This window comes from Camelus dromedarius, chromosome 15 (genome assembly GCF_036321535.1).
Source record: "Camelus dromedarius isolate mCamDro1 chromosome 15, mCamDro1.pat, whole genome shotgun sequence".
Lineage (NCBI taxonomy): Eukaryota > Metazoa > Chordata > Mammalia > Artiodactyla > Camelidae > Camelus > Camelus dromedarius.
Window position 1 is genome coordinate 17,216,261 of NC_087450.1, and position 18,020 is coordinate 17,234,280.

The 18,020-nt window shown below is 43.3% G+C and overlaps 1 protein-coding gene across 5 annotated transcripts in view; it reads right to left on the reverse strand.

The window, feature by feature from the left end:
- CEP68 (centrosomal protein 68) overlaps nucleotides 1–13,371 on the reverse strand; it is a 39,919-nt gene extending 26,548 nt beyond the window's left edge. For 2 of the 5 annotated variants that reach the window (XM_064494443.1, XM_031467149.2), the window contains exons 1-2: nucleotides 13,061–13,334; nucleotides 8,886–9,002 (exon numbers count right to left, since the gene is read on the reverse strand). In XM_064494443.1, the coding sequence (XP_064350513.1) occupies nucleotides 8,886–8,906 (21 nt within the window). In that variant the 5' untranslated portion in view covers nucleotides 8,907–9,002; nucleotides 13,061–13,334. Of the gene's footprint in view, nucleotides 1–8,885; nucleotides 9,003–13,060 lie in introns of all 5 variants that reach the window. The other 3 variants (XM_064494442.1, XM_064494441.1, XM_064494444.1) reach the window with 2 other exon arrangements.
- Nucleotides 13,372–18,020: the final 4,649 nt, after the last annotated feature.

An 18,020-nucleotide genomic window follows, 5' to 3' on the forward strand; every position in this document is an offset into this window, starting at 1 on the left:
TTTACTCCTTTTACTAGAAAAGCTAGGGGGACCCGGTCTGGAAATGGTAGAAACCCAGGAAGGTCAAGCAGCAGGAGACTCAGCCAAAGCCATGCTGTTCTAACATTCATGCTGTTCCAGTTAGGTTGTATGCCTGCACTTTTAGTGCCACCAAGAATTATTTTTAAACACTTCTGTGATATTAGGTATTCACTCAAGATTCAAGTTTTGGGCAGGACCACTGGCTTGTCCAGCTCTAGGTCATGAGCCTGGGTTCTAGCTATCAACAGGCAAGGCAATTTAAGGATTCTACTGTGGATTCTACTAGACCTGTTGGCTTCTATTGTGGGAGGAGGGGCCCAGCCTCCTTCCAAGACTCAAAATAGGGAGGCTCCCTCCAAGTTAGAAGATATTCAGATGCTGGGGAGTAAAAAGAAACTGCACTATAGTCCATCTCTTAGGCTGCCCAATGCAACCATCTTTCCTACAACAACAGTGCACTCATGCCTCCCCAAAGGAGGGCAGCTCAGTCTCATCAGATATTGTATCTGGCCCCAAGTCCAAATCTGTAGGTGATGGTCCATTCTTCCTCTAAGTTTCACCATCATCCTATCTCAAGTATTGCAATTTGACCAAATTTCAGAGTTAACTATCACTGATAAACTTTAAATACTGTTATGAAGAGAATGGAGATGAAAGAAAAGGACATTGCTAGAAACTCTAGGTTTATACATGATACAATAAGAAAGGAAATATCAATAGAGGCTAAAATCCTCATTTTTGAAACTGGTAATGAGGCTTCATTGGCATTTATGATTTCCCATTTTCAGTACCTATTCCAGGTTTCCCATGACCTTCAAGCAGGCCAGTCTTTCTTGGTGAGGTTAACCAAACTTTCATTCTTGAGGATCTGCCTGGAGGTAGCACAGTACCTTTCCATTAACTTGCATCCCTGCGCACGGGAGTGATGAGGTGCCCCAGGAGACACCTCATGGGTTCCAGTCATAGTCCTCCTGCCTCTATCCCCTTGATAGTCAGGACCAGTCACCAGACAACACTGTAACCTCCAGTGGCCTAAGGAGACCGCATCAATTTCCGTAACACCACAGCCCCCAAAGAAGAAAAATATAACAACAAAACAAAGCTATAACACAAGGAAATTTTCTAGAAATAAAATATGTGAATTCTTGAAAGGAACCAAAGTTACCTGGGGAAAATGGACTCGATATCATCAGTGTCAGGGAAATGCAAGTCAAAACCACAATGAGATACAATGGCTACAACAGATAGGTAATGACAAGTGTTGGCAAGGATGTAAAGAAATTGGACCTCACACATTGCTAGTAGGAATGTGAAATTGTGCGGCCACTTTGGAAAACAGTCTGGCAGCTCCTCAAAAGGTTAAATATAGATTTACCATATGACTCAGCAATTCTACTCCTAGGTATATACCCAAGAAAGATTAAAACACATGTTCCCACAAACACTTGTACATGAATATTCACAGCAGTATTTTTCATAATAGGCAAAAAGTGGGCACAACTCAAATGCCCATCAACTGGTGAATGGATAAATAGAAATATGGTATATCCATAAAATGGAATGTTACTAGGCAATAAAAAGGAATGAAATACTGATGCATGCTACACAACATAAATGAACCTTGAAAATATAATGCTGAGGAAAAGAAAAGATCACATATTATGATTCCATGTATGTGACATATCCAGAACAGACAAGACTATAGAGGCAGAGAGCAGACTAACAGTTGCCTAGGGCTGGGGGAGTTGGTGATAGTGGGGAGTGACCACTAACGGGTAACCAGCTTCTTTGAGGGGTGATGAAATGTCTTTAAATTGATGATGATGATAGTTACCCAACTCTGTGAGTAAACTAAAAACCATGGAATTGCACACTGTAAATCGGTACATATGGTAGATGAATTATATCTCAATAAAGCTTAAAAAATGGATACAGGAGTCAGCATGAAAGAGTTTCTCACTGGACAAATTTGGGACAATCTGTACATCCAAAAGAATAATGTTAATTGATTATAATGATTTTAAAAATGAGTCCATCACAATTTCCAAGCAAATCATAAGGAAAAAAGGGAGAAAAAGAAAATTTCACCTTTACAGAATGACAAATGTACAGGGAATGAAAGATTAGACATTACCATTTGCAACGCCAATATCATAATTAACCAAGTCAAGGATTATTAACAGATGCTTAACTATTGGGAGAAAGACTGTCAGGGAAAAGGATATTCACACAGATTCTAAGCTTCACCCCACTGGCTACTTGCTAATTACAAGGAGAAAGTTATGCATTTATAAAGGAGAAATCAAGCAGTCACCATCATAACCAAGGGGTCAAAGTCAGTAATAATGGGACTATCAAACACATGCCTCCTAAAAAGTATTCTTTCCAGAAATATTTAACCTAACTTCCTGCTTACAGGAAGTACAGTGGATACTTAGACAAGTTCATCACCCCCATAAGATTTACCCTGAGGGGACACACGATGGAGAAAAACCAAGATACTGGCCCTGGACAGTTAAGGTGCATGTCAAAAGAGTAATTTCAATAAGCCCAGACTCTCATCTTCCTATACACAGGAAGGTACTAAATTCATTAACTTCAGATGTCTGGTTTTCTTTAATTAGCAGTAATCTTTTATGTTACATCTACCTGGGTGGTTTTGTTCATTTGTTTTTGTTTTTGCAAAATCTCCTCCCTTAGAGTTTTCTCTAAGGGAGAAGCTGGCTTGGCGTAAAAGTTGATTTTGGACATAAAACAGAGGAAGGGCTCTTCAGAAGAGTCCCTGAAGCTATATCCCGGGCTTAAGTCCTCAGTAATTCCATCGATAAAACATAATTCTCAACTTTCAGGCTGTGCATTTTTTTCAGTTGACATCACTATAGTAGTTCAACTACTTTCTATATCTCCATTTCAACTTTTACTCTCCTGTCAGTTTCGGTCCCATCTGTCTGTGTCTCTTTAAAGCCCCCAGAGAGATGATCTTAATAGAGGATGTTCTTGCTGGTCACTGTTTTCACTTTAAGCTACTTCAGAAGGGCTAGTCTGGCCACTAGCATACAATGGGACTGATCTCTCTCACGGACTGGAAAAAAAAATGCACATGAGAGCTGCGAGTTAAGTTTTATTCAGGGCAAAATGAGGACTATAGCCCGAGAGACAGCCTCTCAGATAGCTCTGAGGAACTGCTCTGAAGAAGCAGGAAGGAAGGTCAGTATACATGTGATTTTAGTGAAGGGGGATATGTGCAGTCAAGCACACATTTTGGCAGAAGGCTGCTGCTAGCCACGAGGAGCAGATGTCTCCATTAATGATTTTAGTGCTTTTCTAGATATGAGAAGATGTAATAAGTTGGGCTCATAGAATCTCCTTCTGAAAACAGCTAACTCTCTGAAGGCCTGTTCTACCAGTTTTTCCCAGAGCACAGAAAGCATTTATGCCTGATCTCTGCCCTAAACGCCTCTCAGGGTGTATTGAAGGCCAGCAACTGCAGTGGCTCAGTGGCTTCATTCTCATAGAACCAGACAGTGAGTGACAGTTTTTAGTTGGCCCCCTCCCAGTCCATTCATGTGCCTCTGAGGTGATGCCAGACAGGACGACTTCTGCAAAAGAGCCCCTCAACTGGGGGCTTTGGCAGACATCCTGAAGCTTCTGAAGTGTCAAGAAAGGAACTTTGCTTGGCCTATTCACCTCGGTCTCACTGATAGAAGTAAGGTATGCACAGAGGAAGCTGACTTGGGCTAAAGGCTGATTTGGGACGTAAGTCAAAGTGAGATGTCTAGGTGATGACTGTGGTCAGTGGGAGACATGGGGCTGTAGTTCAAAGTCAGGGCCGGAGGGGAAGAGGGGATAGCTGGTCATGTAGACATGTAAAAAATTAAAAACAGAAACCTCAGTTAAATAGTCAGGAGACCAGAAGGCAGAGCTCTCATGCCCTGTGATAACAGTGGAGCCCAACAGGAAGAAGAAAGACTCCTCTCCCGGCAGGGACTCGGCAGTGAAAAGCCATGGACTGTTTGTCTGCGGCCCTCCTAACTTCCTTTCCCCTCTACAACAGAGTTCTCCTTCCCTTGCCGCGGGGAACTTGCCCCTGGTTGCAGACCCTGAGTTGCAGTTTTCGGCTGATCTTGAATAAACCCGTCTTTGCTAAAGAAATATCTGGCAGTTCATTTGATTTAAATCAACTGACATGATAGGGAAAGCCACACACAGGAAAGAGATTTCCATAGGCATGGAAGAGACAGGAAAGCTGGGAAAGCCAAGGCCACTGCTGTATTAATATAGCTATTCCTTCAACCACTTTTCACCTCTTCCCCCTCCTCAAGCAGGTAGCAGGCTCCGTGTTTACTTTCTCAGAGGAGGTTTGTGGCAAGATGAAAAAAGAAGTTGCCTACAAAACATTCCCTTCCTGGCTTTGTTTTCAGAAGTTGAAACCCCCTTGGGTGGCTGAGTGTGCAATGGGGAGAGGAGACAGGAAATGGCTCTGAGGGAAACCTGAGCAGAAGCGCTGCTGGGCTTCCCCCAGCCTAAAAGAAGTCCTCTGGCTGGGGGAAGGGCCGAGGCGCCTCTGCAGCCAGGACCTGTGTCCTGCTCCCACAGTGTGGCTGGACCTCAGAGGGAACAGTGAGGGACCCCCAACCTCACCAAGTAGCCACATGTCCCAAGGGTTGCAGATAAGCTAGTGGCTATTAGAACTGAGGGAAGCAGGTAAACCGAGACAATGGGGGCCCTGGCAGTGACCAGGGATGACCCTTCAGTGCAGGGTCTTCCAAGGACTTCCCAAGGATGGTCTGAGACAGACTTTCCTCTTGGTTTGGAGTTGAAATTAACTTGACTTAGATAATTTACTCCATACTGGATTTTTAAAAAAGTTGTAGGGGATGAATTTACGACCTCAGTAATACTGCCCTGACCATCTCTCTACACTTGGCTTTTTCTGTATATGGGATTCTTTTTTGAAGATAGATTCACAGAAGTAGGAGAATTACTGATTGAAAGGATGTAGACATTTTTAAGGCTCTGGATCCACGTGGCCTAGATGTCCTCTGGGTGGGCTGTGCCTTTTCAGATTTGGATTTGAAAACGAGGACCTCTCTTCAGTGGAGTGGGTGGGGGAGAGACTGGAAACCTATTAGGAGGCTAGTGCAGTATTTCACCTGCGACATGAGGATGGGCCAAAGTAAGATCATGGCAGTGGGCAAAGAAGAAGGGACAAATTCCAGTGTCATTTAGGAGGTGACATCAGTGAACCATCTCTGCCTGTCGGTGAAGGGGAGAGAGTAACCAACAGCACCCCACTAGTTTCCAGCTTCAAAACCTGAATAGATGAACCTCCTGTCAACCAAGCGGTAGTGAGGTTTGCTGGAAAAAGCCTGTGTTGTGGATCTAATCGACCTAGTTCAAATCCTAGAAATCCCACCACGCCCAACTAATTAGCCGCATGGCCTTGGGCAAGTTACTGAAATGCTTTGAGCCTATTTGCCATGATTTTCCTCACTTGTTGAAATGGCCAGAGTAACATCTGTCAGTCTCCGGGTTACTGTAAGGACTGAATGTGAAAATGTTTTTAAAGCACCTGGCCTATTGTGGCTTTGAAGAAAGTAAAGAGAACTGATAATATGGATAAAAGAGGGTGTAGAGACTTGGAGAATAAAGAATATACGTGGTTTGAGAGAAACTGGGCTTAAGAGGTCTTCCTGAGAGTCTGTGGGGTAGACTTTATCTTGGTATACTTTTCTTTTTTAAGAGACCTAGAGGTGTGGGAAGGACTAGGAAAGAGTGGGTGGTGGTCCTGCTGCCCTTGGGCAGCAGTGCAGTTCTCAAGTATGACCACAAGATGGAGTCCATTATGTTGCAAAAAGCAAGTGCAGCCTTCATCTGCCAAACATCCAAGGAGCATCTTCCCTGTTCTGGACTCGCCTTCCAGAAGCTTTTCCATGCTGCTCAGTGCCCTTGGAGGCTGACTTGGATTACATTCATGGGCTCCTCTGCTCTCTGACTTCCATCTGGGTTTGGCCAATCTGGGACCAGCAAGAACTCAGAGGATGGTTAGGGTGTTTATTAAATCTCTGTCTTTCTTGGGGCACACCACAGATTGCCTTCATCCTTCCCAGTGAGGAGGGATGTCCTCCATCCAGCACTCACTGTCCCTGCATTCCAATTAACCACCCTCTGTGGGCCCCAAGATAATTCACTATTCTGAGTTTTCCCTATACCTTGCTCCTACCTTTGTCAAAACTAATTGCTCCTCAAACGGCCCTATTTGAGTGTGCCTTCTGTTTCCTGTTGGAATCTCGACTGATACAGCAGGCTTTCCCCTTACATGGTAGCAAAATGGTTTGCAGCAGTCCCAAATCACACACTTTCACAGCGTACAGCTCAAGGGAAGGAGGAGTTCTCATTCAGCTGCTTCAATAGAAGGAGGACAAAGCTTCTTGCTTATAAGCCCAGCAAACATCTCGATATTCTTATTCATCTAGGTGGATCAACACATTTCCATTCTCACCACCATCACCACCACCACCATAGTGATTGGTTCAGGAGTGGGTGAACTCCTAGAACATTTTAATCAGGGATGAGCCTTACTCCAATTCACATCTTAAGATCACTCTAGAAAAAGTGGCACTAATTTGGAACTTGCTGCAGGCGTCCAGGTGAAAGACAGCAGAGACCACACAGATGCCAGCTGTGGGATGGAGATATCAAGCCAAACCTGAGGTCTATTTTAGAAGTAAAAAAAAGCATGATCTGCAGTAAATCTACTGATCAGGAGGAAACTGGGTAGGAGGTAAAAGAAGAAAGGAGAGGAACTGCTCAGTTGCTGGTCTGTTACTGAGTCGTGTCGGTGGGGGAAGGAATCAGGAGTGTCCAGCAGAGGCCACTCCGCATCTCTGGTCCTAACTGCAAATTCCGACAGAAGAGTGTGATTGGCTCCCTTTGGGTCAAGTGCCCTCCTGGTCCATTAGCTACGCTGAGATGAGAAAAGGTTTACAGGAATGCATGTAGGAGGGCCTGCCTAAATTTGCTAACAATCTTTTGAAAAGGTGAAAATATAGATACAAATAACTAGAATATAAAGCCTGCGATGGGTACTCTTTGGGGTGTCTTCCCAGCTCACCAGCCATCCAGTCCCCTTTCTCTACAGCCTGGCCACCCACCCTGGGGTAGCGGCCAGCTGCAGCCGATGGCAGAAAGACTCTGTTGTGAGAGAACAAACAAAAAGAACAACAACAAGATGGAGAAACAGACGGAGTATGTCTACAGACATGTTTCTGGTTCTGTGTCCAAAGAACTGACCATCCCAAGATGACTTGTGTCTACTTTGATTTCTCACTGATTCCAAGTTACCTAGTCATCTGTACACATAATTAATCTACACAGTGATTTTTTTTTCCCCACATGCTAGAATAACTTTTAAAAATGGTTTTCAAGTTATTTTATGGGACTGTGTAAATTCTCTGCCTACTTGATAAGCCCTCTGCATCCATGGAAACGTCTCTGTGAGTCCTTGTTTATACACGGTTTAGGGCTTCTGAGTTTTCTGGGGCACCGATGTTTACTAATTCACTGGTATAAATGGCTTCTCTATCTCTATGTCCAACCAGAGAGAAAGAAATACACGTGTAATGTAGACATAAAATTTATCCATATCTTATAATAACCTGTAGTGAAAAAGAATATGAAAGAATATATATATAACTGAATCACTATGCTGTACACTAGAAACTAATACAATACTGTAAATCAACTAGCCTTCAATAAAAAATTTTTTCTACCTCTATCTTAAAAGATTATTCACTGCTTTTCAGCTGGGTGACATTGGACAAATTACTTAACCTTTAATTGCTTGTTCGTAAAATGGGGATTGTAATAGTGCCAACCTCACTGGGTTGTTCTGAGGATTACATGGGGTAACCTGTGCAAGCCACTTAGCACAGTGCCTGGCGCATGGTAAACCAAGCACTCAATCACGGTTGGCGGTTTTCTACATGAGAGGAATAAAGAAGATCTCCAAATGCTCCCGCGGAGAGACCCCCACCGTGCACCGTGAAGTGAGAAAAGCAATATAGAGAAAGGTGTAAAGAGTGTGCAACCATATTAAATATATAAAATATTAAACATATATACCTGTATTAAAAACCAAATAATGGAAGAATAACCAATAACATTAAATAATGGCTACCTATGGGGTCAGAGGGCACAGAGTCACAGGGGAGGAGGAAGACAGGGAGAAAAGCCAGGCGTCTCAGCCCATAACTTCATTTGTAAATTTGACTTTAGAGCCATGTAAATAATTTACATAATTGTAAAATAACATTCAAAAATGTTAAAGTCATCTTCAAAAGTAAAAAATAAAATAAATCCGTTTTGAGAATAACTGCCCAAAGAAGGAACTCCACTAAGTGGCTGTAAACCCGGTAAATTCAGTGCACATCCCTGGTTGGATATACCCTGAGGACAGAAAAGAAGTGCCAAGTATTAAGCTATGTATTCCTATTTTTGCAGGCAGAATTGTTATTCTGAGATTGTCGTGTGTGTGCTGTGGTTTGATAAAGCGATACAACACGTGACACTGTAATTCTCCACTCGCAGAGTAACGGAGGAAAGTGTAGGACAGCAGAGGTCTAGTAAAACCCCTATGGTTCCGATTTTGAATGGGAACTATCAGGATGAATTCAGAATGTATTTCTTAGCTCTGTCCTTGGCAAAGACCTGGAAATAATGGCCAACTCTGAACCAATGAGCATTCCAAGCCTCCAGACTGTGGTCTCACGTGTTAAAACAGACCCCTAGAATATTAATTTATGGAGGTGACTGAGTGATAACACAGAGAGGTAATGCCATTGAAAGAAGAATTGATTACTCACATTTTCCAAGAGCAGGGGCATGCCACACCATGCTGGGCCACGTGGGGAAGCACCAGGTTTGGTCAAAAGGCATCAGGAGTGAGGAGAGAGCACGGTCCAGAGCCTTTACTGTGTTTTCTGTGGGAAAAGGCAGAAACAGTTTAGGACTGGATAGTCTGAATAATGTTGGTGGGCTCTTGGCTACGGGGTGGTCTTGAGTTGTCTGATACTTGGCCCCGGGTTGATTTAGGGCAGGGGTAATATTGGTTTGGTATGTGAGTTATATATAGAAGGTGGCTGAGGGTATAGGCTCAGGGCTGGTTGGTTTGCATATGAAGGTAATTCTGCAGGTGAGTCGTTACTTTAGGAATTAACTAGCCCTAGGAGAAGCAGTCTCCTCCCAGTCAGCAAGGCTCCCCAAGATGTCAAAACATCATAAAATGAATACATAATTAATAGATCTCAAGATACCATTTCCCAGTAAAAGGAGTCAGTAGTCCTTGGAGAAATTGTTGGCTCCAGGAAATAGATGAGATGAGCCTGGAAGATCTTGTCATAGTAGAGAGTAAGGATGCTTTCAAAGATGACTTGGGTCATCCCAAAAGGACTCGAGACCCAACTTGAGAAGCCTCCCACTGGTCAAAGACGGAATGATCTCAGCATCAATAAAGATAAAAACTCCAATGGATTAAAACACATCACATATATTTAAAACCACGAATTAACAGTGTTACCAAAAAGAAATGTAATAATGTTCCTGTTTGGAGGATGCGAGGAAGTCAACCCAGTATTTCGAAAACCAGTAAATAAAGGAAAAGAATCAAGCATTTACCCTGCTTTTCTGTCTGAACTCAACCATTGATTAAGCAAATAGTAAATGAAGGGCGTTTTCTTTGTTTCAGTGCAGTTTAAGGAATGGTGGAATCAAACTACCACCATTTGATAAACCTTAATGTATCAAAGGATCTAGGTATTGAGAGTCAACACCTCTTGTCACAACAAAAAGAGAGACAGTCAGACATGAAGAGCCTCCTGCTCGAATACACCACTACTTGGGAAATTGTCTTGCAAAAACACTGAACCTGAATCTGAACCAGCCTGTAGTTCCAACAACCAATTTATAAGAAATTCAAAGGAGAGCTGAAACACAATACAAGATGCACAATACAACTGGAGAGCTGTAATCAGCAAGACCTAGACTGGGGGAGACTCTCCAGGCCAAAAGGCCCGCTGCACTCAACAAATTCATTTCAATTAAAAAGTACTGAATAGGGCAGAGGTGACAGGGAGAGGGACATGTGGACATATCAATATCGGTGGGGACCCAATATAGAGCCTAATTCTATTAAATAAACCTTTTAAAAGTTATAACTTTATGAAGCGATTGGAAATTTGAACTCTGACTAGAAGTTTGATTAAAGAATTGTTAATTTTTTAGATATGATAATGGAATTTGGGGGACTTTTTTTTTTAAGAGTCCTTACTTGTTAGATATATATACTGATACATTTATGATTAATTATGTGATGTCTGAGATTTGCTTCAAAATAATGCAGGAGAGGGTGTGGGTGGGAATAGATGAAACGGGATTGGTCAGGGGGTGATGAGTACATAAAGGTTCTTTACGCTATTCTGCTGCTTTTGTATGTATTAAAAAGTTTCCATAGTCAAAATTTTTTAAAAATGCAAGGTAATGATAACAAAAAGTTAGCAATTACTCTATTTCCACATCTACACCTCTGACTAGCCTAGAGCCCATTAATGTGAAAAGATCCAAAAGACTCAAAGACTAGACATCCATTTGGCCAGTCAGTTTTCAAATTCTTCCTTAATAGAACTTTCCAGGCACATTTGTAATAACATCCTATTAATTCTTAAGGAAACAAGATAGTCTAGATTTAATTAATCATTCAGGTAACTAAAAACAACGCCTTTATGTTCAATCCTAATTATTTTGATTAAACTTTTTCTAAAATGTCATATAATTCCGTCATAGGAAATTGAGTTACTAACAACTTTTTTTAATTTTATGACTCAGAATCATTGTCAGGAAACCTCAGACACCGGCAGGTGCTGTCTGTAATCTAGCCTAGGGGGCTATTTAATTACCTGCTGTTATTAGCGTTAATTCAAAAGCTCTGAGCCTTCTGAGATGGTGATTCTCCCGCTTCCCCCTCCTGGCTACAGTCAGCATGTCGGCTCCCCACACCCCCACATGGAACTGTGGTCTGTTCTCTGCTACCGCTTCACCGGGTGCCCTGTTTGTAGTAAGCACCCAATAGCCATTCACTGAACTACATTAAACCTGGGAAGAATGGAAGGTTGCCAGAGGAAGTCAAATAATTAAGCCTATTAACTCATTAACTTTAATTTTAGACACATCACTTAAGCTGCTGAGTGTAGTCTGGGAATTCATACCTGAGTTCCAAATGCTTGAGGGGATGCCAGGAGTCTGGCTGCTGAATTAAGTGGGGGTGGGGGCGGGGACATGGCTCTGTTACATATTAAAATGTATGTTTGCAGGCGCACATAATTGCTGCTAATTGGTACTGCAGAGAGCACAAAAGTGGCAAATTGATAAAGGAGGAGTTCTATTTCTACCTCTAATATGAAGAATAGCCCTTGATTACCTCAAGTACAACCCCACCTTCATTGGAGATACCGGTGTACGAAAGTATTGTCTGAAATTCCAAGCTACTTGTTGAAATTGAAACACATTTTTTTATAAAAGAAAATGAAATATTTTGACTAAAACAAACAATTAGGTAAATTGTGTGGAAGGAAAAACAACCCATAATCTTCATTTAATTGGTCTTTGCCACTAAAACATTTGATCTTTAACTGTGAGATACATCTTAAGTGTATCTTTAGTAGGCACTTAATTATTTCTCACTAAACATAGTTTTGCTCAGGCACAAAACCTTGGAGTCATCCTAGATTTTCCTTGGTCTTATCTTACATCCAACCCATCTATAAATCCTGCTGACTGTACCTCCAAAATCCAGGATCCAGCCATCTGGACACCTTCACCGCTACATCCCAGTCCAGATCACCACTCTCCCTCTGCTGAGCTTTGTTTTAGCTCCTTATCTGTCCCCTACTCCACCACTGTCTGTTCTCGGATCTGTAGCTGGAGTTGATTGTTTATATGAAAACAGTCTTACGTATCTCTTCTCTGCTCCGTACCTTCCAGTGGCTCCCATGACACACCATGCTTCATCAAGGTCTGCTGTCTACACAGCCAGCCCCTGCCTGCCTTGGAACTCATTTCTTCCACTCTCCCCCTCGACTACTCTGCTCCAATGACATGAGCTTTGTTGCTGCCCTTTAAACATGCAATAAATCTTTGTTGAATGAATGAAATACAATAGTTGCTGCATGAATTAATAAGTGAATTCTATGATTAATTATAATCAATAGCAATTAGTACAAACTGTATGTTAGCCCAGCCCAGGGATGCTCTCTTACCTAACTGGTCTAGTCTGGTGGTCCTCAGATTTTACCTGGTATCAGAATCACCTGGAGGGCTTGTTAAAACTCCAGTGGTTAGCCTCACCCCCAGAGTTTGGGATTCAATAGATCTGGGGTGGGTCTAAAAATCTGCATTTCTAGTAAGTTCCCAGGTGACGCTGATGATACTTAAATAATCCAGCCTGGAAGGCCAACTGAACATTCTGAGCAGATATTTGGCAAAATTTGCCCTGGTGTTCCTGTCTGCTCTTTGGATGAAAAGATTAATTGCAGGAAGGACCTCATTTTTTGACAGTTAGCCACAGGCTGGCCCTCTAGCCCCAGTAATGACTCCATTGGCCCCCAATTAAAACACTTTTTGTTATTTGGAGAAGTTCCCAACAACTTCTTTAAAAAAAAAAAAAAGAATTTAGCTGTAGAGCCAGTAGTTTGCTGTTCACAAAGGTCTTTCTCATGGGGCATGATGGTGGCTTCCACAGCAATGTAAGATTCCATGCTCTGTTAGAAATCACTACTGTCCTTCAAATGGAAATGACACGGGGGAAAATTGGTTTATAAGTATGAGAAGGCACTACATCATAAATGGAAAGAGGTTTCGTCGTAGCCAACAAGGAAGGGGCACACACAGGGCAGACGTCCAGCTCTGGGTAGCCCGTGGCGCCCTGCACGCCGTAGCCACGCCGAGGCCTCTCCCGCCCCGCATACCCCTCCAACCCCCTCCTTACCGTGGTGAGGACGGCGCCTTCCGCTCAGCGGCCAGATGCCCTTCCCCGGCGTCTTCACCTCACTCCCAGCCAGCCAGGGGGGCCCTGGGACCAGCAGGGGTAGGAAAAAAGGACGGAGGATTGAGGGCGTGGGCGTATCCGCGTCCTGGGCGAGGCCCCGGTACCTCCGGAGGGGCTGGGCCGGCAGCTGATGGGCCGACGTGGGGGGCGCGGGGCGGGGCACTCAGGGGACGGCTCCGCCCTCTCCTCCCCGGCACACCTGTTCTCTTCCTTCTCCTCTGTAGACTGGAACGTGCGTGCATTTCAGACGTTAATGGAGCCTGGAAAAGGCATCCAAGTGAGCATGTGCAAAAGTTAAAACCAGCCCTCCATCTTACAAGGGGGTTTCCGTTCCCAGGAATGTAAACTAGACCGTAAAACTCCTAAGGACATTTTGTTCATTAGACATGTTCTTCAATGATATAGTTTCGGCAGTTTAAATATGTTCTTTACATGTGGCTAGGCAGTTGATCTTTTTGTCCCAATAAGGGGCTCATTGAGGCTGTAGGCTGACTGCCTTGGGGACTACTGGTAATCTTTTCTTAATTGAAGTATGAGTGATTTACAATGTTGTATTAGTTTCTGGTGTACAGGATACTGATTCAGTTATACATATATGTTCTATTTCATTATAGGTTATTGCAAGCTATTGAGTATAATTCCCTGTGCTGTACAGTAGGTCTTTGTTATTTATCTATTTTATATATAGTAGTGTGTGCATCTACTAATCCCAAACTTCTGATTTATTCCTTCCCCCATCTCACTTTCTCCTTTGGTAACCATAGTTTGTTTCCTATGTCTGTGAGTCGGTTTCTGCTTTGTAAATAAGTTCACCTGTATCATTTTTTTTTAGATTCCACATATAAGTGATATCATATGGTATTTGTCTTTGTCTGACATACTCTACTTTGTACGATAATCTGTATGTCCATTCCTGTTGTTACAAATGGCATTATTTCATTCTTTTTAATAACTGAGTAGTAGTCCAGTGTGTGTGTGTGTGTGTGTGTGTGTGTGTGTACACACACATATATATCACATCATTTTCATCCAATCATCTGTTGATGGACATTTAAGTTACTTCCTTGTCTTGGCTATTGTAAATAGTGCTGCTATGAACATTGGGGTGCATGTATCTTTTCAAATTAAGAGTTTTCTCCAGATATATGCCCAGGAGTGGGATTGCTGGATCACATGGTAACTCTTAGTTTTTTAAGGAATGTCCTTACTGTTTAGTGGTATTCTTGGGCTTTTTTCAGTTTTATGAGACCTATGCTTCTTATCACAAATATCATTACTCTCCTTTCTCTGTGTTCTACTCATTTAAGGTGAAAAAAAATAACAAGGGGAAGTACAAATTCAAATAGTTGTAAAACAAATATTGCCGAACAAAGATGGTGACACCACAGAAACAGAGCACTGCGAGGGGTTTTGAAGTATTCGTTCATTCCTGAAATCAACATGTGTCATTTAACAGGCATTTAGGGGAATCCAGATCTTCTCTGGAATAGGGGGGATGTGTCCTGGAAATGGAGCTGTGGCAGACCCTGCCCATTGGCCCCTCATTCCCTCAGGTGTAAGGCCTGAAAAACTAGAAACCACTTTCCCAGACTTCCTTGAAGCTCTGCCAAACAGAGGCACCTGTGTGAAACAGAAGATGAGCCTGGGAAGGTGGGAGTGAGGGATACAGGGCAGAGCTGTATTGGGAAGTCGGGTTCCAGTAGCTGGGAATGGGGTTCTACTGCCTGGTTTCCTGTGTCCAGAGTGTGGGGTGGTGGGCAGTGGCAACCGTTCTGTTAGAACAGTTCTTCTAGAACTCAGAACTCTTAGCCGCATTGTTCCTGGCTACTAGCAACCCATCTGTTTCCTTGTACTTCTCAGAAGTTCTGTATGCTCCTTACAAATACCCTGTAATCAACGTATTTCTGCTTTTAGTAACAACAATGGATTCTGCTGTCTGCAACTTGGAATCCTTACCATTAGGTTACACTATCTAAATCAAAGCAATTCAGACTGGGCTCAAGGAGGTGTGTTATGACATCATTCTCTTTAAATCCCCTGAAATTGAGACAAATCTCCGGTTACAGTTTCCTCTAATTACCATTCAGTTTTAATTTCTTCCTCCCGTGTGCTCTGATGCTTATCAGTCAGAGAGGTTCTAGCATTCCCTACTTGACTGTGGATTCTGCCGTTTCCTCATCCAGTTCCTTGCAGATGTTTATTTTGAAAGCCAGCTGACACTCTCCCCTGGCACTTTTGTGGCACCTCCAGCACTGTCACTTGCATGGTTTTTGACAGCTATTGCCATGAGAACATGAACACCGTGGGGAAATGAACACAGTGACCTTCATAACTCAAAATGAAAAAACAAATCACGAGTGCTCATTGATCCAAGGCTTACAGTACAGCATGCCACGAGAGCTCACAGCCGAGGGCGTATAATACTCTGTCTACTTGTTAATGGGTATGGTTTAAAAACACGAGAGAGAGAAAGAAAACCTATGTTAATCTTATTCTTCAATACTGTAATTCCTCATGTGAACAGCACCATCAGCTTTGCATAGAACAATGCTAAATGTAGTATACTTTTATTGCACAAAAAGACAGATGGCAGGGAAGTTGCATATAGGGACCGAAAGCCACCTAGAGAGACTTCATGTCAATAGCACTGACTACACAGTGGGAGAAGGCCCCTGTGCTAAGGAAGTGTCTAATTCCAACTCTAACACCAATTCTAGTGTGTTTGGGGTGGGGAGGGTTGTCTCCCCTCACATCACCAATCAATTCTCCAACACCAGCTGGGTGTCCTAAAATTCAACTCAGTTCTATCTCCAGATTCTCAGTCCGCAAGAGTGTCCTGACTTCAGATGCCAACTGCAAGTCCAGAAGCAAGACCTGTGCTTCTCACTGACTGGTTATAAATCAGGGGTTCCCACAGCATCCTCCTTGGGTTTGACTAATTTGCTAGGGCTCCCAGAACTCAGGAAAATATTTACTTACTAGATTACAGGTTTATTATAAAAGGATATAACTCAAGAACAGCCAGGTGGGAGAGATGCTTGGAGCATGTACATTGGAAGGGGTGCAGAGCTTCTGTGCTCGAGCGTGCCACCCTCCCTCCAAATCTCCATGTGTTCACCAACCCAGAAGCTCTCTGAACCCCGTCCTTTGGGTTTTTATGGAGGCTTCATTAAGTAGGCATGATTGATTAAATCATTGGCCCCTGGTGATCAAGTCAACCTCCAGCTTCTCTTCCTTCCCCGGAAGTCAGGGGGTGGGTCTAATGACCTGGTTGGTTCCCCTGGCAACCAGCCTCCATCCTTAGGTGCATTCCAAAAGTCATCTCATTAACAAACCAAGTTGTAGTGGGAAGAGGCTGGTTATGAACAACAGGACACTCATTTCACCTTCATGGCTCTGAAACAATTTCAGGAACTGAGGACAAGAGACCAAACATCATGACAAAAGATGATCCCACTGCTCTTAGTGCTCAGGAAATCCCAAGTGTTTGGGGAACTGTGAGCCGGGAACTGCAATTGAAGACCAAATATATATGAGAAGTATACTTTGGTCACCTGAATGACCAAATATATATTTCTTATAAATCCCTAGCCCAGAAATTTGCAGCCTTGGCCACCCATTAGAATCACCTGGGACTTTAAAAAAATGTAAATTAGTCAAGTCCAAACCTAGACCAATCGAATCAGACTCTTTGGGGGTGGGGCTCAAGCATTGATTAAGCTCAAGTGATTCTGATGAGAACAACCAGGTGGAAGTTTCTACTTTGCCTCTTTTATCTCGTGCATGTGCCTTTCTCTCCTCTCTCTATAGGCGCCTGAGGATTTAAGATAAAGTAACCACATAGATTTTAATAGTAAGTAGCATTTGTGTCTGGAGGCCAACTTCCAGTTCAAAGACTCTTACACAAATGAGGCCTGTCTGGTGTGGATGGGAGCTCCACCAGGGTGTGAGTAATTGCAGGCAGGGATGACTGGGGCCAACTTGGAATGTCACCGAGATAGGTGCCTTCGTTTGTCTTCCAGCTAGTAAAAATTCTAACCTGGCAACCAACAAACCTCAGGCCATTGTCCTAGGGTTGGGATGGCTAAGCCCTTTTTCCTGAGCTGAACACCGTAGCACATTTTCCAATTTCCACCAAATCATACCAGTGGCAAATGGTCCAGGAGAGAGGGGACATATTTTCCTTAGAGCAGAAATTGGCAAACTTTTTCCATAAAGGACCAGTGATTTAGGCTTTCTGGGACAAGGGCCAAATTAGAGATTATCATGTAGGTTCTTATATAACAGAAGAGAAAACGCCTGCCCCACCGCTGCCTGGGGTGGGCCATTCCCAGCAGTGGACAACTTGATGCTCAGGTGCCATCAGCTTGGAGACATTTTCAGGACAAAGAGCCACTGGCCTGATGAGGAGAGGTTTGAGGGACAGGGGAGTGGGGGTGGGGGTTGGCTGCCACAGTTGGTTTCACTCTGCCAGTGTCACCTAGACCCTGGAACATAGTCATCTCAGCTTGGGCCACTGGTCAGAGGGGAGGCAATTCGCCAAGTTGCCGACACCTGGACTGGGATTCTACTGCTTGGTCCCAGCATTTGTTAACAGCAAAGTCTCCAGCATGCAAGTGGTGACCAGTGTGGGCAGAAGTAAGATGTGGCCACCAGCCAGGGAGTCTGGTGCCGGGAGTAGAAAGGGGAACAGGGACCAGGGCCACTTATGACTTTCATGGGCCCTTGGCACTTTTACCTTCATGAGCACTTCCACCATAAACACATCTTAAAGATTATATTCTATAACTGTGTTGGTATAAAGACAAATAAAATCCAGGCTGGACTACATGCTTTCCTTCAGATGTTAAATTAAGTTAAAATATTCGTATGGGCCCCTTAAAGTCTTGTGGATCCTAGG